General features: G+C 39.8%; 2 protein-coding genes and 1 long non-coding RNA gene across 10 annotated transcripts in view; 2 read left to right on the top strand and 1 right to left on the bottom strand.

The window, feature by feature from the left end:
- Positions 1 to 12967, top strand: part of LOC131592584 (guanylyl cyclase C-like) — a 44278-nt gene extending 31311 nt beyond the window's left edge. Inside the window, exons 19-27 of the mRNA XM_058864180.1 lie at positions 3149 to 3237; positions 3974 to 4065; positions 5602 to 5760; positions 7167 to 7359; positions 7745 to 7919; positions 8853 to 8951; positions 9714 to 9808; positions 10441 to 10517; positions 12253 to 12967. Of these exons, the coding sequence (XP_058720163.1) occupies positions 3149 to 3237; positions 3974 to 4065; positions 5602 to 5760; positions 7167 to 7359; positions 7745 to 7919; positions 8853 to 8951; positions 9714 to 9808; positions 10441 to 10517; positions 12253 to 12427 (1154 nt within the window). The 3' untranslated portion in view covers positions 12428 to 12967. The remainder of the gene's footprint in view (positions 1 to 3148; positions 3238 to 3973; positions 4066 to 5601; positions 5761 to 7166; positions 7360 to 7744; positions 7920 to 8852; positions 8952 to 9713; positions 9809 to 10440; positions 10518 to 12252) is intronic.
- LOC131592594 (uncharacterized) overlaps positions 1 to 15311 on the bottom strand; it is a 31147-nt gene extending 15836 nt beyond the window's left edge. For all 7 annotated transcript variants that reach the window (XR_009280676.1, XR_009280673.1, XR_009280677.1 and 4 more), the window contains exons 1-2: positions 15140 to 15311; positions 14448 to 14524 (exon numbers count right to left, since the gene is read on the bottom strand). This is a non-coding gene — a long non-coding RNA (uncharacterized LOC131592594). The remainder of the gene's footprint in view (positions 1 to 14447; positions 14525 to 15139) is intronic.
- A 46-nt stretch (positions 15312 to 15357) lies between these two features.
- LOC131592587 (phospholipase-B 81-like) overlaps positions 15358 to 25884 on the top strand; it is a 37178-nt gene continuing 26651 nt past the window's right edge. Inside the window, exons 1-2 of one of the 2 annotated variants that reach the window (XM_058864184.1) lie at positions 15358 to 15513; positions 22098 to 22317. In XM_058864184.1, the coding sequence (XP_058720167.1) occupies positions 15435 to 15513; positions 22098 to 22317 (299 nt within the window). In that variant the 5' untranslated portion in view covers positions 15358 to 15434. Of the gene's footprint in view, positions 15514 to 20129; positions 20464 to 22097; positions 22318 to 25884 lie in introns of those variants that run through there. The other variant, XM_058864185.1, reaches the window with a different exon arrangement.

Consider the following 25884-nt stretch of genomic DNA (forward strand, 5'->3'; position numbering starts at 1 on the left):
TTCTTATTCCAAATTCAAAACACAACATGCTAACAGTTTCTGAGAAGAAATTAACTACCCTAGCTAAAATCGGGACACTGTTCACTCCTATCCAGCCCAGTCAATCCCAACCCCAATTATTATGTACTAGAACTCACAGAGAAACATGTGGGTTTAGGATTTTCCTAGTGACTAACAACAGTTACTAACAACAAATTTAGACATTGCCTTTACCTCTGAGTCATTCTCTTAGATCTGCCTCACATTTGTTAAAACATCTAGAGCAGCAGCTCGACAGCCTAATAGCTCTTTTACTGAGTCACATTTGAGAATAATTTCATAGTCATCATCCTACATTATCACAAATCTGTGTTCGTATTTGGGGAAACACTGTTTTTGACATCACCAACTCTGTAATATAAAGGTAGATCTAAATGAGATTAGAAATGGCTCTTCCCCTTAGACCAAACTGTTCAGGATTCCCTGCTTAATAAAAGATAGAAAAAATAAAGTCTTTCTATTCCTATTTCTTCAGAAAAGGCAGGCGCAATCCTTATGAATGCAAGAATTTTACAAATATTGCCAACATGGATAAAGGAAAGTGCAATGCCCTACCTTGCTCATTTTAATTGTAAAGCAAATCCATAGCAAAGTACATTCTTTTAACAGCTTGTTGAGCAATTGCAGTCTTTCTGTTTTGTGTTAATGGTTATTAAGTTAACTTCAGACATAGTGCTTCTTGGCTTTTCTGAGATGTGGTGGCAACCTCACTGCTCCGTGTTTGACCCTGCCTGTCATAGTCAGAACCTGGTTCCTTGTTTTATCTTTGACCTGTATCTTAACACTATATTCTGTCCTTTCGGAAAGACTGTCCCTTTCAAACAGTCTGAGGTTAATCCATGCAATTTAAAGAATTTGTAGCACCTAAGCTAGGTACCTAACAGCACCTAAGTGATGTTGCTGGAGATGGTTACATATTAGCATGTGAGGTAAGACAACAATAAATTTACTGGGCTTGAAATCTGTTTGGTAAATCTGGGTCTGCTGTAATTTCAAAAAATAATCTGCTTTGTAAATTTCTGCTGAAATTTTACATTTCCCATCCAGTGAGGAGATTTTTTTTCTCCACAAAACTTTTTTCCATAAAAGCATTATTAGATGTCTAAGATACATATTGCTGGTCTAATGGCTTCTGGTATTATTCTTGACTTTCGATGATGCAAGTTGAGTAAAAGGTGTTCATTAGTTCATCAAATTTCATGTAACAGAAAGGAATTAGTTTTATTACATGTTGCTGAAGTGGCTCCTCATTTAAATGCCTGATTCATTTATTAGCCAAGATGAGCAGGACAGTGAACCATACTTACTCAAACACTTCAGCATTTTGTTTGCGGCATTATCTAACTTAGGAAGACAGTAGCTCAAACTTGGGGTAACCATTAATTTACAAATATCCAAGATAAAAAGAGGGGGAAAAGTACCAAATTAGGGTCAGTAGTAATGGACAAAGAAATGTCCCTGTTGCATATTAGATTAATTTGGTTTTTACGTCACAAGAGAAACTCTTTCAATGGCTAGGCTACCAGAAGTTAGTCTCTGCAAATTAGAAGACATGATATTGATATTTCAGGACAACTGATAAAACTGCTTCTCCAGGTTTAAATGACAGCAGCAAGGACTGTGTTCAGACTTTAAAAGATTTATTTAAAAAGCTCCATACCTGAGCTCCACCCACCAACTTAGAAAAAATAAACTCTACTTTCAGTTACTCAGTGAGCCAATTTTCTCAACATGAAAATATGTATCAATAATGTACAACAATATTGCTGCTAATGAGAAAGAAGTCCTATGACAGGTACACAGAACTGGATTTCTCTTGTGTAGAAGTAAGTAGGTCATAGTCCTCTTCACTGACATCTCTGCAAGAAGCTGTTCCCCATCTGGTTACTCCACTCTTCTGCAGGAACACCTCATTCACAGCTCAAGACTGTGAAATCTTGCCACGTACCAATGCTCAATTCAAGCTGCCTCCTTGTTTCACTACTTTCTGCCACTGACTAATTGCAGTACTGCTAATAGCTGCTTTTACTTCCTCTCTCAGATGTGTGTCCAAGCATGGAAATCCAACACATTCCTCCTGCATACCTGAGCCCTACACAGACTTTCCTGTCTCTTAGCCCACAGAGGACTTCTCAACAGTTTCTCCACTCCATAGCATTTGAGAGACTTAAGTTTCCTGCTCCTTCTCTAGTCTGTAATTTCTGTACCAAAAAGTTGAAAGCTGCTGTATCATTTTGGGGTGATCATGCACATTGGGCATGTTTAGGCATCTGTAGCTGCCCTAGACCAGTGCAATTACAAACCTTCCTTGTGTCATAATACACTTCTTTCAGTAAAATTTTATCCCAAATGTAATAATATTAATTAATACTTTATTAATAAATAATCTGTTCTGATTCATAGATCCCTTTCAATTTCCCTTTACTCCAGAGGTAAAAAATTACTTCTCTTTTTTAAACATCCCCCTTCCCCTGGAATTCTTGAAGTCTGCAGGAGAAAGACAAAGGAAGATGTTTTTGCTTTAGATCTCTCTTACTGTGCTTAAATTGAATTGTGCAAATGCAGCCTGATTTTGATGTGTTCAGAGTCCAGCTAATTTTCATAGAATGGATTTAATGACTAGGAGTACAAACGAGTTAACAAATGCAATGCTTTTAACCCATTTATATTAATAGCTTAATTTTAAGGAAGTTAAGCATCTGCAGGATGATTTGAACTGCTCTAATGAGTGGTGTATGTCTCCACACTTTTGATCAAGTTGCAATGGGCTTTTTACATAGTTTTTTAGTATAATTATGCTTCATGCTGAGAGGCACACTAATAATGCCCAACATTCATTTGGGAAGATGCCATAACCGTGTCTACTGTGACCAGTAAATACTCATGTATATTTCCATTCATTTTCCTTTCAGGGGCCTTCAAGCCAACCTGTTTTGGTCTTGTGCCATATATTTAGAAAAGCTACAAATTTGAAACTCACATCAAAATGAGGGAACTGTCATCAAGGCTTCTGTTTGTACAGTATCTTGTAACATCATAGACTGCTATACACAATAAATGTCCTTCTTACACTTTTTTGTTTAAAACTTTGTTCTTTTTTGTGTACTAGAGAAACTTTACAGAGTGGAGAGTGGCAAAGGAGTAAAGCCTTTCCGACCAGACCTGACCTTGGATACAGTGGGAGAAAGACAGATAGAAGTAAGCTAATAATTAACGAAGCCATTTTCTGGGTGAAGGGTGGAAGTTCTGACCAAACTAAAGGCTATGATCATGGGAAGGTGAAAGCTATGCATTTCATTCCAAATGCCCTAATTTGTGGGAATAAATTGCATTCTATAGTTGTTACCAGCATTGTGAAATACAACTCGTGGAAATGATTTCACTGGAAAGAAACAGACACTTACATGGTGTTATTCTTCTGACCTGTTTTAGATATTCTTGAGATGGGATGAATTACACCTCAAGTATACCTCTCTCCACTGATACAGCCCCTATGGCTTCTTTCTTAGGTGAAAATGTCTGGATTGTAGATAATCACATATTTAGAAATCAGCCCCATTCTTTTTGGCTGAATCACCAGTTTTCAGAAAATTCCCAAACATGGGATATTGGAAATATAATTACCACAGCATCTAACACCATGTCAGTAAATGTGTCTGACACCAGTCTGCCACCAGATCTGTAAATGGATCCATTTACTTGCCTTTCATTTGTGTATTGCAAGTTCAAGCTAAGATCATGTCACTAGTCATCACAGAGTTAAGATGTGGGCAATGAGTGTTCTAACCATAGGTTCCAGACAGTTAGTCACACAATTTAATATGTTGCTAGTCAAGAGTAACCAGAAATTCTCTAATGAACTAGTGCTGTTTAGTACTACTCTCTGTCTATATCCATTACTCAGGTAGACTTTTCCTTAAATTTTTGTTTGAAGGTATATACACTAGTGAAGAGCTGCTGGGAGGAAGATCCAGAGAAAAGGCCTGACTTTAAGAAAATTGAAAGTACTCTGGCTAAAATATTCAGGTGAGCAGCAGGGGCTTTGTTTTTTAAGATGCTCCAAACTTCTCCTCTATTAGAAAGCTCGTATTATTAAGTGTGTAAATTGATGTGATTATGATTCAGTTGGTGGAAAACCCTAGTGTCTTCACTTAGATCCTCTTTTATTCTTTGGCAGAAAAGTAGGTGAGCATGTGCATATGTTAAGTACCTGTGTACAATGTACTAGCTGGGTGAGGGTGAGATGATCACCATACCTGAAATGGGTACATTGTGAAAGTAGCAAACTGGATAATTAGGGATTTAAACCAATCAAATAATTCCCTCTCTGTCTCTAGTCAAGAGCTGGATAATGACTCATATAATTTAAGTTTTGGTAAATGAATGCACATAGATGTTTGAATGATGATTTGAAAACTTGGATGGTCCCAAATTAAGCTGACAAGAAATGTTGAATTGTAACTCACAAAAAGTGTTAATTACAGGGCTTTGGTGGTACAAAGTTGTGGGAAAATAATAAGGATCATAGCTGGATAAACCCTGTGGGGTTACACAGGCCTTTCACCTGACAATGCTGCATTGTTCCTGCAGAATTTGTTCTGAATTAATTATTCCAATGACCAAATTGTGAGCTTTTAATCATTTCTCCTGGGACATTTCTTCCCAGTTTTTAAGGCTCTCCCCATCAACAAACCCCAACAGCATCATTTTATACTTTACATTGGCAGGACAGCTGTACTGTGCATAATTGAATGTATCAGCTGAATAATCTTTCTGCAGCTGAATATAGAGACCTCCTGGTTCAGCTCCTAAGCCTCCTTCCTACAAAAGCAAAGAGGTTGCCTCTTGTCACATGCAATATGGTGTTCTTCTCATGTGGGTCTAAGATGATGCATCCCTAATACAAAATTTGTTTAAAGTAAGAGTGATTCAATACTAATCTTCCAGTCAGCCTGGTCCCAATTACTTTCAGACTGCTTTGGTGAGTGCAGGCTGCCCAGACAAACAGGGGTTTGAGTGGCTCATGTTACCAAACTTCTGCTTCCAGGGGTTAGTAGGCTTGAGTCTGCAGGATTTTGTGAGTAAAACTAACCCTGGGGCTGTTCATTGTTCCACTGTATTCTTTGGTCTTCTAAACAGATGTCCCCAAATTCTCTTTATTCTTCTGCCTGAAGTCCCCATCTATGTGCAATTTTCTGTCTACTATTTTTAGCTTCCTCTCAGAATCCGAGCTTCTCAGTTACATTTTACAAATGAATGTTCCTGGGTTACCTAAGGTAATCTAAAATTGACAGTATTAGCAGGGCTAGGTGATTGAAGGCTGCTTTAAGAATTACCAGTTCCAAATGACAAGTGTGGATTACAGACTTTCAATTCATCTACGTGAGGCCTCCAAGCAAGCAAAAGAATGATGCACTTGAGGCACTTTGCATTCTAACTACAGGAAAGTCAGACACTGGAGAAATTTTCTGATGCTGCTTTTTTGTCTCCTTTTAGCTTCTCTCAACAATGTACATCTTTCAGTCTTTCTTCTTGACTCCTGTGTAATTCTGTTATTTACAGTAATTTCCATGGCCAGACCAATGAAAGCTACATGGATACCCTAATCCGGCGTCTACAGCTTTACTCCCGGAACCTGGAACACCTGGTGGAGGAAAGGACAGAGCTGTACAAAGCAGAGAGAGACAGAGCAGACAGGCTTAATTTCATGTTACTTCCAAGGTAACTGGCCAGGAGGATTTTCACTGGCATTTTATTTACATACACCCAATTCTTGCAGAGTAGGGGATAGGATTAATGTTTATGCTCTATTTTCTTCCCATCTAATCTAATCCTGCAAGGAAAGAAAGAAGAAGCACTTATCCCTGAGCTCTCCACCCTATAGTAGAGTTTCATGCCAAGATAGTATTGGGAGCTATTATCTTGCTCAACATTTCTTCATGAACAGTATTCCCCTTTCCAGCACAAGCCTCTCTTTCACTGCTTCCCAGGGAACACAAATCTACAGTGATCCCACATCACAGAGCACTGCTCTGCTCCAGTTCCTTGCTGGTTAGAAAGAGTGTCTTCAGCTGAAGAGCAGGACTAGAGTCCAACTTCAGGCTGGGCTTTAGCAATGCAAGAGAGGGGCTGAGGTTGGCAGGGTCACACTGGGTTAGATGGATTCTTCAGTGTATTGTAGGATAAGTATTATTGGCATTGTAATACTGGTAATAACAGTAATTTTGGTATTTCGCACATTCAGAATAGTAAACTATCCTGGTATGTCATTACTAGTTTCAAGGGTATTTCAGTAGTTGGCTTATTGATTTTTGACTCATCTCAAAAAAAAAAAAAAAAAAAAAAAAAAGAAAAAAAAGAAAAAAAGTAGTTTTGGGGAAAATCAGGAATGGTCTGGATGATCTGGCAGTATAGATAGTGCAACAAGGAATTAATGTCTCCTTCCACTCTTTGTTGTTCCTACCACTCTGTTAGTGTTTCATTGTAGATGGAGCATAGCATTTTGCAAAATCTATAATTTTCTGGGTCTTTTTCAGTTCTTCTCTTCTAATATCACCACTAGGAACAGATATATCCCTGGATTTAGGATTGCAAGAAAAAGATGGTCCCTCTTGAATAGACATTGACTGTCATGGCATTGAATTTTTCTTCCATAAATTACCAGACTAAGATACCTCATCTGAAATCAGGATGAGTTGATTATATAATTATATAATTATTATAATGAAATTACTTTGTGTTGGGAAAACAGAAAAATACGTCTGTTCTTACTTATTGTATGGGTAGAATGTAGGTCTACATGTCAGGAAGTTCAGAATTTCAGTTTTAAATTTGACTCAATATCCCTGTTTCTGACCTTAAGCAAGAAGCTCAGTTGCCTGTGTCTCAGTTTCCTTATGGCTATTCACACTTTGATTTTGAAAGTTTGTAGTGCATTAATTACCATTAGTAAGTGCTTTGAGGTCTCTGGCTGAAAGGCATTATAAGCATCTAAAATGCGATTACAATGGCAGCAAACTGTTTAATGTTTCCTACACAGAAAGCAATACTGTGACTGGGTTGCATGAAAAAACATCTTTAATAGTAAACACTAGTCATCTGTGTTCCTGCCTTCTCTGTTTCCACAGGCCAGTAGTAAAGTCTTTGAAGGAGACTGGCCTGGTTGAGCCAGAGCTGTTTGAAGAAGTCACTATCTACTTCAGTGACATTGTTGGCTTCACCACGCTCTGCAAATACAGCACCCCTATGGAGGTGGTAGATATGCTCAACGATATCTACAAGAACTTTGACCACATTCTTGACCATCATGATGTTTACAAGGTGATTAGCTCTGTACTTCTGCTCATTTACAACCAGTGGACACAAATCAAATTGCATGATGTGGTGGATTTGGGAATCTGCCTTCTGAGCAAAGCAAAAGAGAAAAACAGGTCAGGATTACTTCATTTAAATATGCTTTCACTATGCCTACTTACACCAAATTTCCTACAGTAGGTGGTCACACATTCATTAATTGGAGTGTTGGGTATAGTTATAAACACTCATACACCCAAATGGGGTCAGCTACCTAAAACTAATCAATCCTGCTCTCAGGGGAAGAAATGTTTAGTCATGAACAAGAGGATCTGATAAAACCTTTCTGCTTTTAACTAAAGATGTACTTTTCTATGTATGGAAATAGTGAGTTCTGATTTTATTTTCACAGGTGGAGACCATTGGTGATGCTTACATGGTGGTGAGTGGTTTACCAAAGAGGAATGGCAACCGGCACGCAGTGGACATCTCCATGATGGCTCTGGACATCCTCAGCTTCATGGGATCTTTTGAACTGAGACATCTGCCAGGGCTGCCTGTTTGGATTCGCATTGGAATTCACTCTGGTACACAGTAGTGCTAGATCAACAGTGACAGTGTTGCCTGGTTTTGCACAGAATTAACACCCATACAAGATCTGGTAATACACCATACACAATTGCCCTTGTCATGAAGAATCAGGTTGAAAAAAATGTTCATAGAGAAAGAGTAACAGAAGTTAATAAGATGCTGTTTTTCTCCTGCTGTAGTGAAATAGCCTATAGCCATTAATTCATAGCCTAAGTCAGTAGCTAGGATAAGCAACAGCCACTGCTCCTGGTGTGATTAAACCAGTTGTATTAAATAAGCCTTCACAGATTATTTCTCTCTGATTGAAGTTTAAATCAGTCATGGCCAGCTATGCTTATCTAGGCAAAAAATGCAAGCCTGTATTTTTTGATTTTGGAGGCAAAACTTTTGTTGAGTCTGTGTGTCAGACTTAATGTTTTAATTTATCTACAAAAATACCTTTTGTCAAAGGGGAACTTCAGATAGTGCAACAACTTTGGGAAATTCCTCAACCCCCTCAACCCCAGCTGCCAGGGGAGGAACGCATCAGAGAACTGAGGCACATCAGTGACTGAGGCACTGGGAAACCTCTTGAGGCACCAGTATTCACCCTTGCATAATGAAGCTTATTCTATTTTTCTCTTGCTTCCAAACCTGACAGTTAATAAATGTACTTCATTTTTTCTGCACAGAAATTGTGCATAAATACAATTAACACTGTGCAGCTGTGTCCTTTTTATGATCCTACTGGATAATTCAAGAATAACAGCTAGGCTTGGTTTGTAGTGAGAGACCACAAGATACTGTGGGAAGTGAGGTAGAAAGTATTGTCATTGGTGAGGAATGCAGAGTTCCCCCAGGCACTGCACTGCTTCTCAACAGTGTGACACCCACCAAATAAATCAAGTACCTTGATTCACCCTTTTTATCTCTTTACATCCCATTTCTAGGTCCATGTGCGGCTGGTGTGGTTGGAATAAAAATGCCTCGTTACTGTTTGTTTGGAGATACAGTAAACACAGCTTCGCGGATGGAATCCACAGGCTTGCGTAAGGATTTAATTTTAGCTGTCAGTGTAACAGGACCAAAGCTATTGGTTAGTTTGTGACCAAAGTGTTTGTTTTCAGCTGAGAACAATTTATTATCAGCTTGCAGAAGTTTTAAAGATAAAGAAACTATATTTGTTATATTTAATTGTCCAAAGTGACAGTGGGAACTTCATTGGGCAAGGAAGAGTTGTTCCTTGTTCATGCTTCAGTGCTGGTAACAGGGAATTTGTAGGCTGATTTACTGCCTGAGTTCCTTTGGGAGATATGATACTTATATACCTGGAATTTAATTTTATTCTATGAACCACAGATTTTAGTTTGACCTAGAATTGTATTATAGCTTTGTTGAGTAAATATACTGACTGTGTATTTTAAGTTGAAGCAATTATGTCATCAACTTCACCATTAGGGAACTGTGGCAAGAGCCAGTTTTTCCTCCTTCTGCTCAGTGTCTTCACATGAGCATTCTCTATATAGGTCACTCACAATTACTCTTTTTCCTTTTGACTTCTAACTAGTACAGATACCATTGTCACCTGTATTTCAGATCAAGGGCTGTACCAGTTATTCCTGCTTGGATATGTTCTGTAGTAGAGTCAGATTTTTCACACAACAGTGTAATTGCTTCTCATTTAATTTGGCTCTTAGAATTTATGATGATAACAATTGAAGGAGCTTCTGTTATAGCACCAGTTTTCACATATACTTAGTGGATGTTGGATGTTTCCAGGCTGAGCTTTCCTTGTCTCTTCATTTTTTTAGCTTTAAGGATTCATGTAAGTGGTTCCACAATTAGCATCCTGAAAAGAACAGACTGCCAATTCCAGTATGAAGAGAGAGGAGAAACGTACTTGAAGGTAACCTTACCATGTACTAGCATGAACACAGAGAAGAGGAATAGAGGAATAGTAAAAAGTATTGTATAGCTGAGAGTACCCCTGAACTTAATTAATAACTGGGGAACAAGGATTACTGATCAAATGATATCACAGTCTCTAGTGATTGAAGACACTTCTATAACGACAATGCAGGCAATGAAGAGCTCCCTAACTTGTACAGTAAAGCAACATAAAGATGTGGATAAAAAATGAAACACACCATTTGGAACAGAAGACTGTAGAGTGAAGTCATCTGCTGAAAGGGAAGCTGAATCTAGTGTTAATTTGTTAATGCTCCAATATCTACCAATCCATTTATTTCAATCTTTTACACTTATCTGTCCTTGGGAGTTGATGGCAGGCACCACAGCTCACCTCTCCCACGACCTGTGTTTCAGGTCATGGAACAAGGAAGTGAGTGTACAGCTGCATCTTCCCCATTCCTCTTCTCACATCTAATTTGTAATCCCTTGCTGTCAGCATCAGTTACTGAAAATAAGCAAAGGCAAACATGGCAATGTGCAACAGAGTAATATTTAAGTAAATTAGCTACAGGAAATCGCATTCTAATCCCAAAACTCTGCTTTCTCTCCTTTGTCATATATATTTAGGGCAGAGGAACAGAAATTACCTACTGGTTGACAGGTACTGAGGACAAGAAATACAATCTCCCAACACCTCCTTCTGTGTAAGTCGTCTTTTTATGTGAAAAGGGAGGAGAAATTACCATTCTTTGTGCTTTAGCCTTTATTGTTCTTTGGCACTTATCCAGGATTTTTTTATACCATTGAATTTGCCTTCAGTTGTTAGAGGCTTAAAAGTGTATGTGCATATAAACATAAATATTCATTACATGGGAATATGTGTGTGCTGAAGGTTGGCTGTCTATATAAACGTTGGGCAGGTTCTTTGCCTTAGAAATGGTGTAAGACTAACAGGACAATTTGCTGATGTGATAAGAGCAAGAGATGGACAGGAAAATGGAAAACATTAATATTCCCACAAGTTTAGTGGAACCTGTGTGTCACACTACATGAAGAGGGTAACCACATTTTACTGTGCAGCTCTGTAATACCATGTTATGCCTGTGACCTCTTGTGGAAAAATTTGTAAGAGAAATTAAACTTGCAGGATTTCAAGCACTATTTGCTACAAGAGGTGGACAAAGTTACTGTAGTACTGCACAGGAATAAAGCCTTTAAAAATTAAAGAAGAGCTTACTTTCTAACATTTAGAGAAGTTGTCAGTAAAAAAAATATGAGGTTGATGTTTTTGAGCAACTATGCAAAACTGAAGCTAGGATACTTGTTGCATTTTTTAGTGTCTATTTTGCATGAGTACCTCTTTATTTCCTGCAAACTCACTAAATGTGGAAGTTTCTTTTCTCACTTTCTGCTCTGAATACCTGTGTAATCACTCTTCACTAAGTGGGAATTTGTTGCCTTCTCCTTTGAAATGACAGTATTTAATTACAAATTGAAGCAATGATATTGCAAAATGGTGTTTACCAGATACATGGGGATCCCTTGTCCTGAAACGCATTAAAAATGTTACAGCTTGCTTCTACTGTAAGTTTTGAATCTTACACAGTGTGTTCTTTGCAGAAATAAAATTAGCTGTCCATTTATTCCTTAAGAGAAAACAGGAGATTAAGCAGACTGTGAGGCTTTTCTCAGGGCATTTGCAAAACAGAAATAATCAAATTTGTAATCTGCTACAGAATCTCATGAGCTTTGTTATTTTTTAAATGGAAAGTACAAGTGGTAGGGCTGAGCAGGAAATACTGTCAAGACTACCCCATAATACATCTCTTTTGTAAACTCAGAACTCCTTTTTAAAAATGGATATGATCTGTTGAGACTACCAGAATTATTGTATTAGCAATCTTCTGGAATTCAGAGCTGGTTCACAGTGATGCTTTTGTTTGCACTTCCTCATATTCAACTCCCCTTAAAAATTTTCATGTGTGGGGTGCTCCAGCAAAAGCCAAATACACTGAAGAAATTTCTGAAACAATGGCAACTTTATTGCTGAAGGCCACCTGAAATTGAATAGTTAAAGTTCTGGTGCCAGCAATGGTGTTGAGAGCTAAAAACTATTTTGATTAGGATTGAATCTAATTTGTGTCTCCCTTTTTATGCAAGTTATCATGATTTTTTAAGGTCAATAGTAACATAGCTACAGACCTCTTGAGCAAAGATACTGATGCATACTATCTGGAATACTCATATGAAGATCCTGACTTCCGTTCCCAAATTCAGAACCAGAATTTGGTCCTGCCCACATTTTTTATCAGGAGTGTGGGAATGTCATTAAGATAAACATGGGATTAGAAATATGTAAAAATCTCTGGCGACCTGAGGATCACTAAAAACACATGAATCACTGGTTGTTTTTTTTTTCCCTATCTTGTTGATTTTTAGGGAGAATCAGCAACGGTTACAAGATGACTTAGCAGAGATGATAACCAATAGTCTTCAGAAAAGGGAAAATGAAGGATCCAAGGCACAGGAGCTTTCACGGGTAGGTAGCTGCCGATCAGGTACCCTGGAATACCTGCAACTGGTCAGCACAGAGAATTTTACCACATATGTTTAAAACTGGATGTCTAGTGTGACTCAAAAAGCTGCAGCAACTCTCTGGACAACTTCATGTGGAGGCTGGAGGCTTATAGACTTACTGGAAAAAGAAAACATCTTTTCAAGCATCCTTTTTACTGTCTGACCTGCTATCAGTAAATCAAACCTCTCTTCACTGTGACATTGAAATAGTTGGATGACTTTATTAGGACACATGCAGCATGATTTAAGGTAAATGAAAATGTTTGCACTTGAGTCTGGAAAATAGTGGGTTTTTTTTTTAGTTAGGTTTTTTTTAAACTGTGATAGCCTGTTCAGTAATCCACTCTGAAAATATTCACAGCAAAATCTTAATTTGTCATGATCTTTAGATGTTGTATTTAATTTGTAATTTTTATTTGAAGAAAGTTTTGGTGTAATATATTTGAAAATATAATTAAATATATGTGTAAAACCTGGATATGTTGCTATTTTGTTTCTTCTGCTGTTTTCCTCTGTGTTTCACATGTTTCCTTTAATCAAGCTGACTTTGTTCAAGAGACAACACTTCTGTTATTTACATTGGGAACTTATTCCAGAAGTATGGTTTCTAAAGTTTAACTGAATCTCCTGGGCCTGAAAAATGAAACTGTCATTCTTGCAAAACAAGACACTTTCATATCTTTTCACCACTTCTGCTTCTACCCACAAACCAGAAGTGAAACAGAAATTAAGGAAATAAAATTATCAGGACTTCTTAACCTCAGACCTTTTCGATTCAACTTTTGGATGCAGTTTTACAGTCAAGCAGGTTTTACTCAGATGACTCGTTCTTCAACTGACACCATAGCACTGATATTAATACACACCTTTAAAAAGCAACAAAAGCACAGGGGCCGCATGTTAATGGAAATCAGCATTCCCATGAAGAAATAACATCTAGTGAGTGAGTAACATCTGCTTTTGCAAGGGCCTTTTGTGCACTGTTAGCTTTCAAAGCAGAAGTACTTCCACCATTGTCAAATATTGGTCAGTATCCAAACAATAAAATTGGTGCAAAATTATTATTTTATAGTTTTGAACAGCGTTTTTTCTCAACTAAATGACATAAAAATAATTAAAAGAGAGAAATCCAATTGCTTCTGTTTTTTCTTTCTAAGAGAAGCTGGCTTTGTAAAAACACACACATACACACATATCAAAAGAACAATGTAGATGTAAATAGAACACTGAAGTGCAAAGATTACTGGAAAAATTAAATAACGAGGTTCTGTTTGGCTTGTACTCTTACCTAATAAATGTAAATTCCTATATTCAGGAACATGATACAGACAAATAACACCTTTGTGTATAAAATAAACGGTATGTACCCAACAGCCACAGCTTTCACATTAAATATAACCAATCTGAAACTCAAACTGGCATTAATACCATACCATACCATACCATACCATACCATACCATACCATACCATACCATACCATACCATACCATACCATACCATACCATACCATCCTCTGTCTGTGTCCTAATGGAAACATTCATTTAGGTGAGGATAGAAAAAACAAACAACCCTGATGTGCTCAAACTGGTATGTATTAAAAAGAGTGTATGTACAATAAAAATATAAAGTCTGCTATTTTCTACCTTATGGTGCCAATCAACAAGCTTTGTCTCCAGGTCTGCGTTCTTGGGTGTGACTGCTGCACTGCTGGGCACTGCTGGGCTATTCCGGTTGCTGTACCTGAAACACTCAGCAAGTGTAGTTGTAATGTAGTGACAAGTGCTGGACCCACCAAGCCTGAAGACGACCACTATGATCACCCCAATCAGAACTGTTCTGATCTCTGAAGTGATGCAAGTGACCTAAATTTCCTTTTTAAAGAAGAGTTTTGTGGGTTCCATCCTTGACACCGCTGAGATACAAATTATTTTAGAGCACATGCCTGCTGACATTGATTGATACAATTACTTTAAACAGTGCTTAGTTTTCAGCACTTCTCTTTACAGTGCTCTCCAGATAATAAATTCTGTATTGTTTTTTGAAGAGAAACAGTTACCTTAGCAATGAGTTGATGGACCAATCTTCTGGTAGATTTCTTTTTCACAAGGTTCTGTCCATGCATGTATCTGTTACCTGCACATCACAATAAAATCAACTTTAAGTACTCTAAAAAAATCCTGGTTTCTAGTTTGGATGTCTGATTTTTCCTTCTAAGTGAAAAGTAGCCCATAACAAAGCAGTGGCAGGTGTGGAAGGATCCCTGCAGCCTGGAGATACAGTGCTCTTACCCTGGGCTTGGGGCCAAGGCCTGAACTGGTTGGCATGCGACCTTGTTATATGAGGTTATTACAGGCACGGGTATCAAATTCAAACTGTCTCAAACAATTACTGAAACATGAAGTCCAAATAATGGCCCTTTTTGGATAGGCAGAAAATCCAACACTGGGTGAGACAAAAACGCAGTGCCTCAAAATGGTCTGAATCACGAGTGCAAAGGAAAACCCCATGGAAAGTTATCTCTTATCTGTAAACCCTAGGAAAAGTTCTGTCCCTCATTTCTTCTGCTGGGACACACACAACAGTTGCTATTCCCAACAGGGCTGAAAGTTGCCCTTCCTGTGATGCAAAACACGTAGTTTGACAAGGCATCGCCGAACTCCTATCTTTTCGGAGGCCTTTCTTGGTAAACCTTCGCCGCTTTTAGGTTAATCAGCCTCGGGGAGAACAGGCACCTGCCTGGGGACCCACCTTCACTACCCAGCGAGGCCGGAGCTCGGCCAGGAGTGAGTCTCACACCTCAGCCAGGCCTTGGGGTCTCCAAAGCGGTATCGGGGCAGGAAAGATGCCGCCGCTCCCGGGGCACATCCCGGCGGCCGGCGCGGGGAGCAACCGCCCCCGGCTGGGTCACCTCCAGCACGGGCCGCCGCGGCCGGGGCGGGCACCGGAGGAGGCGGGGGCAGCGGCAAGACCTGCCCTGAACGAGGGAACTTCTTAAAGTCCCGCCGCCTCCCGGCGCTCGCAGGAGGCGCGGGGGAGCAGCGGCATGGTCCGGGCGGGTGGTGGCGTGTGCCGCTGCTGCTGGGCGCTCGTCCTCCTGTGGGCGGCGGCGGGCGGCCGCGCAGGTGAGGCGAGCGGGGGCGCGGGGGGCGGCCGGCCAAAGCCCCCTCGCCGTGGTGAGCGGGACGAAAGGAGGTGCCGGGGTTGCCCCGCGAGTCCCCCCAGCCCCGGTGTTGTCAGGCGGTCGGGAGGGGTAGCTCGGCCCGGGCTGGGCTGCGGCGGAGGCAGCGCGGCTTTCCCGCTGCCTGTGGCAGCTGCGTCTCCGGCCCTTGCTGCCTGGGACGCGGGTGCGAGGCCGCCGGGCCCCCGCAGGCCGGGCTGGCTCTGCCCCCCTCAGGGGCTGCTCCGGGTGCACCTCGTGCCCCGGCGGCCGGGCCGGCGCGGCCGTGCCTCGTGGGTGTTCGGTGCCGGCGCTTTCTAAACATCCTCCCAGTTCCCAGAAGGGGCGCGGGGAATCAAAGTGAGGATCCAACAGGTGGGAAATTGCCTCGAGCTCCCAGCCGACCTGGTTTTCAATGTCATATGCAGGCACGGGAATCGTTCAGGATGAAGACTTCGTTGTGGTGCTGTGGCCTACAGCATGCTGCAACTTGTGACTAACAGAGTTTTAGTGCTGCCTTGTGGTTATAGGTCACGGTCTGTGTTCCAGAACTCATGCAGAATCCCAGAATAGTTTGAGTTGGAAGGGACCTTAAGGATCATCTTGTTCCAACCATGCTGCCTTGGGCAGGGACACAGTATCTCGCTCTTGTGCTGCTTTCAATAAATTCTGAAGGTTTTAAGAGGTGGATTTGATGTTTATCGTCCAGGAATTTTCTAGTTAATGTATTAAGTCCCACAAGCCAAGGAGAAATTCACATAACAGTTGTTTCAGTGTGTGCAAAATGTTACGACCATATAATTTTGTGGGCAGTCCTGTCTCATCTTGCAGACATGTTTTTAAAACTTTACCTGAATTGGCAGAAACTTCAGTTAGGAGGATGGAAGAAGGATCAGCTGTGAATTATCTAGAGGAAATGAAAGGAAGTTTAGGGTAAGAGGTAGTTTCACCTAATGCCCAGCTGATTTCTAGCATCATAATTGAATTACTGGTAGAAAACTAAAAAGGAGCAAATAGAAATGCCTTTAGGCTATTTAATAGACTAAATGGCTTTCAACACTGTGAATTGTCTAGATTTTTTTTTTTTTTTAATTAGTTCATTGTTCTTTAGCATTTTGAATGCCTCGAAGATTATTCATCATGCACTTTGGAAAATGTTTCTAGAGAATGTTCTTTAATATGACTTAAATTGAAGTGCTCTGAGATTAGTGAAGCTACTTGCTGAATGGTTATTTTTGTTTCCTCAGGGTGACCTATACTAGGTACCTATAGCTGTTTTGGCAATTTTTCTGCATTTGGTAAGCTTTACTAATAAGTATCCTTGTGAACATGAAAACCATACAAGACTGAAACTCTTAATTGATAGGTCACATTTGAATATTGCTTTTCACTGATGTAAGCACAAATCAGGGAATTAGGCTGCAAAGAATGACAGGCCTGTTGGAAGCAAATTGAAAAATTACTTAGACCTGAAATGCATGAGGAAATGGGATTAATTAAGGTGAGTAGACTAGAAAATGTAAATAGCTTATATTCAGGCAGATGAAGAAAGCATTTACTCCTTTATTTGAAAATTACTGGGATTTATGTTAATTTCTTGTGTGGTTTAAGCTAATCTCTAAAGAAGCCCTGAAATACTAATGTTTTGTAATAGATTCCAATCATAATTGTATATTGAAATCTCCTTTGTTCTTTAGAGTTATACAGCCTTTTAAAAATAGTTAAAATTATGCTTCTGAAAAAATAAACACATGGATAGGCAGGATCAGAGGAGTGCCACAAAGATGATCAGAGGGATGGAGCACCTCTCCGACAAAGATAGACTGAGGGATCTGGGGTTGTTCAGCCTGGAGAAGAACAGGGTCTGGAGAGACCTCACTGCAGCCTTCCAGTACCTGCAGGGGGATTATGAAAAGGAGGAAGATGGACTTTTTATACGGGCGTGTAGTGACAGGACAAGGGGCAGTGGTTTTAGACTGAGAGAGGGCAGGCTGAGATTAGATACAGGAGGAAATTCTTTGCTGTGAGGGTGGTGAGGCACTGGCACAGATTGCCCAGAGAAACTGTGGATGTCCCATCCCTGGGAATGCTCAAGGCCAGGTTGGATGGGGCCCTGAGCAACCTGGACTAGTGAAAGGTAACCCTGCCTATTGCATGGAGGTTGGGACTAGGTGATTTTTAAGGTCACTTCCAACCCTTAGCATTCTATGATTCTATAAAACTTTTATGGAAAAATAGGTCAAGCTCTTTGAAATTAAAAAATTGAACAGAGACACCCTTATTGTGGTTGACCTGAAATACTTAAATGCTATACTGTGATAATACAATCTTTACTACTGAATGTTAGTTGTAGGGCAGGGTATACTGAAATAAAATGTGCATTTTTGGTCTAGTTTTTTTTTTTTTTTTTTTTGTATTTTGAAATGATGCAACACTAGTTTTCAGTGAAACAGGAGAGTGATATCTTTCCTATTTAGTGAAAAGTTTATAGGCAGAATCTATGAAGTACACCTCTACAAAAAAATAGCTTCACATTTGGAAAACCACAGATAAAAATTAATAGTTAAATTAGTAAAATTCGTAGTTAAGGAAACCAGTAGTTTCTATATTAGTAGGAGATGCTCACAGTTGTTAATTTAGCTTTAACTGGTGTTCCATTGCTTGTGAGTTGGCTTGTTTGTCAGACTATGGAAAAATAAGATTATTATTTCTCATCCCCAGACCTTATAGTGCTTTCATCTGCAAGGAAAAGAGTTCTACTCATTTCTCTAATTATAAAGTCCAGTAACCTAACTCGATACATATATGTTTTAAAAATGACTTATAGCTGGGAAAGCATAAGGAAAAGTAGCTGTTGGGTGCTGCCAAATAAATTTTACTGGTGTTCTTAAGGCACGTCAGCTATTATGTTATTTTTACATATATACATAATATACATGTTATTTTTGTAGGTCTAATTTATTTAATAAATATTAGTAATAGTGTTCTTGTTAGATTGTCTTGGGCCATCTCCGTACTGCTTTTCTTACATTTTTCATCTTTTCTGTCGGTTCTGTTCTTTCATTGCAAATTACTGCTATTCCCTCATGTCTTTTTTAGCACCTGCTTTCCTCATGTTTCATCTCCTGTCAGTCCTCCATCTTAGTATTTCCTTTAATTGCTTGTTTCATATTCTAATGCACACGTATATATTTCTACTCTCCCACTGCTATCAGGTAAAAGACAATGCTCAGTTTTAACATAACTTTTGAAATACCTGTACTGAGCCCAAAAGGCAGAGAACAGATTTGGTGTTTCAGCTTAAAACCCAAAGGGACCACTACCACCTCCTATTCCAGGCTGAAATATGTTCATTTTTCCATTAGTTAGGGAATAATTTTGACAAAAAGCAGATACTTCTCACTTGCTGTAGAAATTCCAGCACTTTCCCAGCTATAGTTCCTGTTTCTGAATCTATCTTTAGCAGAGGGGTTGATGTATCTTTAAAAGCAGGCAGTTTGGAGGAGGGTTCCTCCCAATCCCTACGGTCTGCAGAAAGGCGAAGAAACTCTTTCTTCCAGGCTTGTTCTGTCATTGCACTTCTGCACGTCTCTCTCCCACCCCACTGGTGTTTGTGGTGAAACTCTGCAGTGCTGATGCTGTGCAGTTCTCCTGGCTGGCTCATGGAGGGGAACGGTGATCCCGCTGCATGCCCTATCCCCTGGGATTTTGAGTCGTTCATTGCAGTAGATAGTGTGTGCTCTGGTGTGTTACTGAGGCTATTCTAAGCAACACTGTGGTGGAGTCGTTAGAGATGATCACAGTCTTTGACTTATCAGAGTCCTAGTAGACTGAAAACCTGGAAGTCTTAACTTTGATGATGAAAGGATGATTTGTAGGTTCATGGAGACATTGCAGTTGTTTCATATTGACCAATATGACTGCTGGGATAAGAGGTGCTAGGGTCCCTGCCTCACCCTTCAAAAATAAATGTAAAAATGCCAGTATTATTCAATAGGAAGGCTCCTGTTTTTTTCAGAACTCAAACAGGATTGATTGAAAATGTGCATGCACTTCTTGTATATCTATACTCTGTGTTATGCTTCTGGATGGTTTTCTTGGCAAAGACAGTCCTGCTCATTTAGATGAACACAGAATAAAATTGTAACAGATTAGGTGGTACAAAGTGTTTTGATTATATTGTAGTGTAGACAGGTTTATAAGCTTGTAGTTTTAACTCCAGCTGCAAGGTGAAATAAGATGATGAGTCAATCAAAAGGAAAAGCAGTAATGGGAAATAGTGTTTTTCTGCATTGTTGTTAAACTATAACAGCTACCTTGATGCTATTTTTTTAAAGGCCTCTCAAGGTTTGTTGCAAATTATCCTGTAATTTAATGTTTCCCCTTCCTTCCCATCTTCTTTGAGTCCTGGTTTTCTTCAGATTAAATTTGTCATGTATGGAAGCTGGGCTAGGTCAAATTTGGGGTAATTAAAAAGTTTGTTCTGACTTTTGAAAATAGCTCTGCATGTTCATGCTCTGGCAGAGCATAAAACAAAGAAACCCAGCCTGCTGTGTATGAGTATCTCTGTCAGATTTGTCTATCTGGCTTTGGTATCAACTTTCTTTTCCAAAGGAAAGCAATAGCTATTTTGCTTTAGGCAGACAGTTTCTGTATAGGTATAATAGGTATTCTGCCATACCTATTTAATTTGCAGGCACTAATAGCAATACCCAGCTTCCCTGGTTCCTCTTGACTTCTAGCCACCTCTCCACAGCCTTCTGAAGAGATGGAAAGATGGTCATGGTTTGCCTTACTTTGTTCTTTCTCTTTTTATCTGTTCCTCAACATCTTTGTTTATTGTGCAAGTAGTCTCTCCTCTGCCCTGCAATGGGCTTCTTGGCTGGAATCAGTCCACATGTTTACTGCTGAACAGGTGAGTTGTGTTCTGCTCTGACCCCTTGCATCACCCCCTCACAGAACTTCCTTTTCCCTGACTTTTTTGGTATGTAAGCTTTAGCTTTGTAAGGTGGTCTTCGGCTTTTATCAGTGATGGCCCTTATCAGCCTGCTCTTCTGTTTATGGATTTTTCAGTCTGAGTGATTTCCATATTTCCTTTTAACCTAAAGTAGAAATTACTGCTTCTATTACTAGAGGATAATTAAGGAGACAACAGAAGACTAAGCTCATAGCTGCTTGAAGACTGCTTGAAAGTCTGTAGTGTCTATCCTTTAAATAGCCTCAGTACCTGGCAGATGAAAAATGTGTTTTTAAACACTGTGTTCCAAGTCCTGAAATTACTTCATCTCTAAATAGACTCATGTAACAACTTCTTTTCATAGAATGTGAAAAATGCAAAGTTCTTTCACTACTAAAGTTCTGGTTGTGCCAATTGTTTTTCTGTTCCCATGGAAAGTGTCTCTAGTACATCATGAAGACTGACCTGGTGTACAGTGGTACAAATCCTAGCTGGAGGCTGGTAGCAAGTGCTCTATGCCAGTGGTTGGTACTGGTCAGCATCTTCCTTAGTGACTTTGGTGATGGGGCATAGTGTGCCCTCAACAAGTTTACTGTTGGTGTGCCAGAGGGCTGTGCAGCCATTCAGAAGGGCTGCTTATGAATTTATCCCTTAAAACTTTTCAAGTAATTCTGGGACCTCTGACATACTTTTTTTTAACTCTTCTAATAGGGATGTAGTAGTGATTTGATCAGTCATGCATAGAGAGCAGATGTAATCACAGCCCATCTTAGGGAGGATTCAATTATAATAGTAGGGTATGGGACTTTTTTGATTTTGTTGTTATTTTTTTGGTGGTTTGATTTGTGGTTTTTTTTGTTTTTTTTTCAGAAGCAGTTTACCTTGCTCTTTATTCTTTAGCTTTGTAGGATTAAACCACAAGTAATCAAGAATGTTTCTTAAAGCAGCAGTCGAAATGGAACTCTGGGAAGACTATTGCCCTTCCTTCCTGTTTGTGTCATGCTTGGGATCAGTTCTATTTCAGATGGATGATAGACATTGTGTACCTTGTAAAGGACTGCATACCTGCTGGGCTTTGTCTTTAAGCTTGTGATCCACTGAATCCTAGTGCTTCTGTTATGTCACCTCAGGGACTGGTTCCTCAGATGGTCAGTGTAGAAAGCTTTTGCAAGTTTTTGAGTCTTTAGCTGGGAAATTAAGTCAACAGAAGCTTATAATGGTTTGCAGTTAAGGCATGCTGTCTTCTAAAGTTGCTTTCAGTAAGATTTGTATAGATTGTCTTCTGGGCCAGGTAAGGAAATGCTTCTCAGAGTTTTATGTCAACGCTCTGCTATGCTGGAGCTGTGCACTGAAAGAGTTGTAGATAACTTCCAGAAGAATAACATGAGAATGTTTAGCTGTGAGCTTTTGTAAAACTCCAGTTAGTCCTCATGCCCTTTTTCAGTACATTAGCTTTAGTGTTGATCTCTGTAAGCCTATGGAAAGCTATAAAATTAACTTTTTTAAATTGCCAAAATACTGTCTTGACATTTCAGTATTGCATAGGAAACACCTACTTACGTTTTCCTTTTCTCCTTTCTTCTTCACCACAGAACTCCGCTATGCAACTGTGTACTGGAATAGAGCCGAAAAAATACTTCAGGTCAGGAATACGCTGGATAGGAGTGGAGATGCTTATGGCTTCTACAACAACAGTCTACAGACATCAGGCTGGGGAGTCCTGGAGATCAGAGCAGGCTATGGCACTCAGACCTTAAGCAATGAAGATATTATGTATGTTGCTGGCTTCTTGGAAGGCTATCTCACAGCTCCGTAAGTACCTCAGGAAGCAGCTCAGTTCATGACACTTCCAGTGTATTTCTGTACTTGTGAGATATTTTTGTTTGCTTTCAGTGCCCTAAATTCCTTTCCATTTAAACTAATGATACATTTTACAGCTGAGTGCTGTTCTTTTAATTAGTAGCAGGTACAAAGTATGGCTTCGTCATTATCAGGATGTGCCTTCCCCTTCTCATTCTGCAGGATCTCCCAACACCTCGGTGAGATAGATGAGTACTGTATCTGTATTACTGGTTAGGTAATGTAATCACAAAATAACGTAAGTGTAGGGAAGTGCATAAGGAGTAGCAAAAAGTGTGGTTATTTTGCCAGCCTGTGGTTAGATCAGGCAGTTGAGAGTAGATCATGCAGGGAGAAATGTTGCTAGCAAGGTTCTGCAGGGCTTCCTTAAGGACGTTTTTCAGCAAATACTGTCAAGAAACTACCAGGGAGCAGATACTGAAACTTCACAGCATGGGGAGCTGTGTTGGCCATCTTAAAAAAAACAATGAAATATACACTGTAGGCCTGAAGGCAGGCTGGGGTGTGTCTAGAAGGGTTAGTGTTCTCCTGAAAGCCCTGTGGGATTTAGCCTTTCCCACAGTGCACATCTATGAAAAGTGACAGAATTTTATACTTGTCACAAATCCAGAGCAGGGTTTTTTCCTAAAATAAAACAAACAGAAAAATCCATAACCCCAAACAATAGCCAACCAAAAAAATTAACCAAACTCGATTCTTTCCTAAGAACAAAGGCTAAGTTGGAAGACAGAATGACACTATGAAATACTCACTGATAGCAGATGGCAATGCTAGGTTGATAATCTTAAGGGTCTTTCCCAGTCTAAGAGATTCCATGATTCTCTATAGCTGGTGATACAGCTAAGAACATGTGTGGCTTGTTGTTGAACAAGCTCCATCTTTTGCTCTATCAACACAGTCATAGGAAAAGAAAAATTCCAAAATTCTGATGCTGGGACATAGCTGGGAGAAGTTTATGATGGCTACTGTGGCTTGACTTTTTGGCTTCACCAACTTTGCTTTCAGAGCACTGAAGTAAATACCCATAGGCAGTGTCGCCCAGGCCAGCAAGGGCAGGTTGTGTGTTGAACATTTGTCAGATATGACTGCTGGACCAGATTATATTCATTTAATTAGTAATATACTTTAAGATCAGTTAATATTTATGGATAGCTCTCTGAGCGTATGATAATGTGACTCACTAGTAGGTTTTGCTGGTGAGGCACCTAGGTCTCTGGAAGTGTATAAAGGAAATTCAATAAAGTAGTATTTGTCAATAACAAAACACTTCTGAGAGAGTGAAGGAGTTCTAAAGTTCATAGTACACAACTTGTACTCCAGACAGGAAAGGAAATTAAGTTCATGAGAGATCTGTTGTTGGATTATTTGGTGTGAGTGGTTACTGCCTTGCACTATTTGGTCAATTTATGACCAAATAGGTCAGTTTGGTCTATCCCTGAATCTGGGGAGTGCTAGCATTACATTTAGAATATTGTTTAAATTGGATATTGTTCAACGTTTTTTTTTCCTAAGGCTTTACCTAGGTGTGTTAATCAATAGGTGATTAAGCTTAAGTTTTGTCATGCTTCAGGTAGCTCAGTCCACGCTAAGCTCAATTAGATGGCAAGTAGTGCTGTAGTAGTAACAACTCACACCCTGTTCCTCTTCTGCGTCTGCAGAAGATGTGTCTTCATGAGTTTGAAACAAACTCAAGTACATGTCTGTTCCTTTTAATGTGGTTTCAATGTGAAACAGTCTCTGCAGGGATTTATCTGATGTCTTATTCTAGGCTAAGTTTTAGAGGAAGGAGGTTTCCTCCCTTTTGGTTTTTTCCATGTGTGTTAAGTGAAGATTCACAGAAGTGAAGTTATCCAAGTTATTCTGCGCAAGGCTTTTGCCTTCTGCAGGTCGTGTGCTTACTGAGGTTGGTTCCTAGCCTGGCTGCTGTTACTCTAGGGTTAACAGCTCCAGCACTGAGTGGTCCTTTGTAAAGAAGTGGCTATAGCAGAACTAGTAATGAACAGAAGTGAAGCTGAGGGCTTGTATTAACGTGGAAAAGTACGGCTTGAGACTCAGGCTTTTAAGTTAAATGGGGAATTCAGCTGTTTGAAAGGAAATTAGATGCTAGAGTGGGTTAAGATGCAAAACCAAAAGCAGCCAAACCAAAACCAAGAGCAGCTGTCTTATCTGAGGAGACGTTTTGAGAAAATCCACTGAGAAATCCCTTGACAAGTGCAAAATCTGAAAATGCTTCCTGTTAATAAAATGAATATCAAATATTATACATACTGAGTTTAATTTTTTTGGCTATTTTTTTGTCCCTTTGTCCATCTGTAACTGCAGTGCAAGCATATTTCTCACTGGGTGTTACAAACAAGTTTTTTCTGTCAGGTTGTGTAAAGCTATTTTGGAGAAAGCTTCTGGAGAAGCCTTCTAAGAGTACCTTTTGAAAATGTTTTGGGTAAGGAGCAGAGATGAAATAGCAATGTACTCTCTTGACCCTTGATAGCACAGAGAACCTATTACTTCAGGTTTTAGCTGCATGACCTTGGTGGGTTTTTATTATTTGGCAAACTGCAACAAATGAATCCTTTTATAGACTGTGTTTGCAGTTTCCTAAATTGCAGAAGTGAGAACTCCCTAAGTCTGCAGATGTTAAGATTGCACTCAGAACTCCATTTCTCCTTCATCTTGACTAGAAATTTAGAGAATCCTAATGAACATGCAGGCAGATGTTCCATCTATGGGACAGTTAAACAAGGCTTCTGAAGTAAAACTGGGAAACAGCCTTTCTCAATCGGTAGCTCTATTCCCCTCAGACTACCTGGCCCATTTAACCTGTCTTAGGGAAACTCTAGCACCATCACAACTTTACTTAGAGAAGGTGTCTCTAAACACTCTCATTCTGCTTTTGCACACATTGGTGCCCACAGCTCGAGCTTCCATTTTAAGTTCTTGGTACGAACAAGGGAGAGTGTAGGTACGTGTTTAGCTTTGGGGAAGGCTTTATTTGCACTGTCAGCCATTTAGCTGCTGGAGTGAAGAGCCATATGTGACATACCTGTACAAGCACCTCAGGTGGTTCAGGCACAGCCTTACAAGCCTTACAATATGAAAACATTGGGTGTGCTTGGTAATTGAAGAGCTTTTTAGTAGGTGGTTACCTGTAGTCCAGACAACTCCAAGGTCTCCAGCTGTCTGGCATCCATATGTGATAAAGACTCCATGAAGCTGTCCTAGGGTGGCTTTTTGCAGAAATCCTAGAAGTCCTACTAGGAAGAGCTCTGATGTGATGCATTGATAGGAACGAAATGTTGGGGCCTGAACCCATGTTGAAGTACAGCTTCCTGCAGAAGCTGTTGGATGAACCCGAGGTCCAACTTGGCAGTGCCTGCAATTTGGAGACCTTCAGGCATTCTCAACTAGCACAGATCTCACATTACTCTTAGGGCATGAAGGAAAGTTTCCAGATGCAGCTAAGTATATGCCTTGCCTATAGTAGGAACCTAAACAGTCTGTAAAATAACCAGATTTTTTTTA

Source organism: Poecile atricapillus, chromosome Z (assembly GCF_030490865.1).
Source record: "Poecile atricapillus isolate bPoeAtr1 chromosome Z, bPoeAtr1.hap1, whole genome shotgun sequence".
Taxonomy (NCBI): Eukaryota; Metazoa; Chordata; class Aves; order Passeriformes; family Paridae; genus Poecile; species Poecile atricapillus.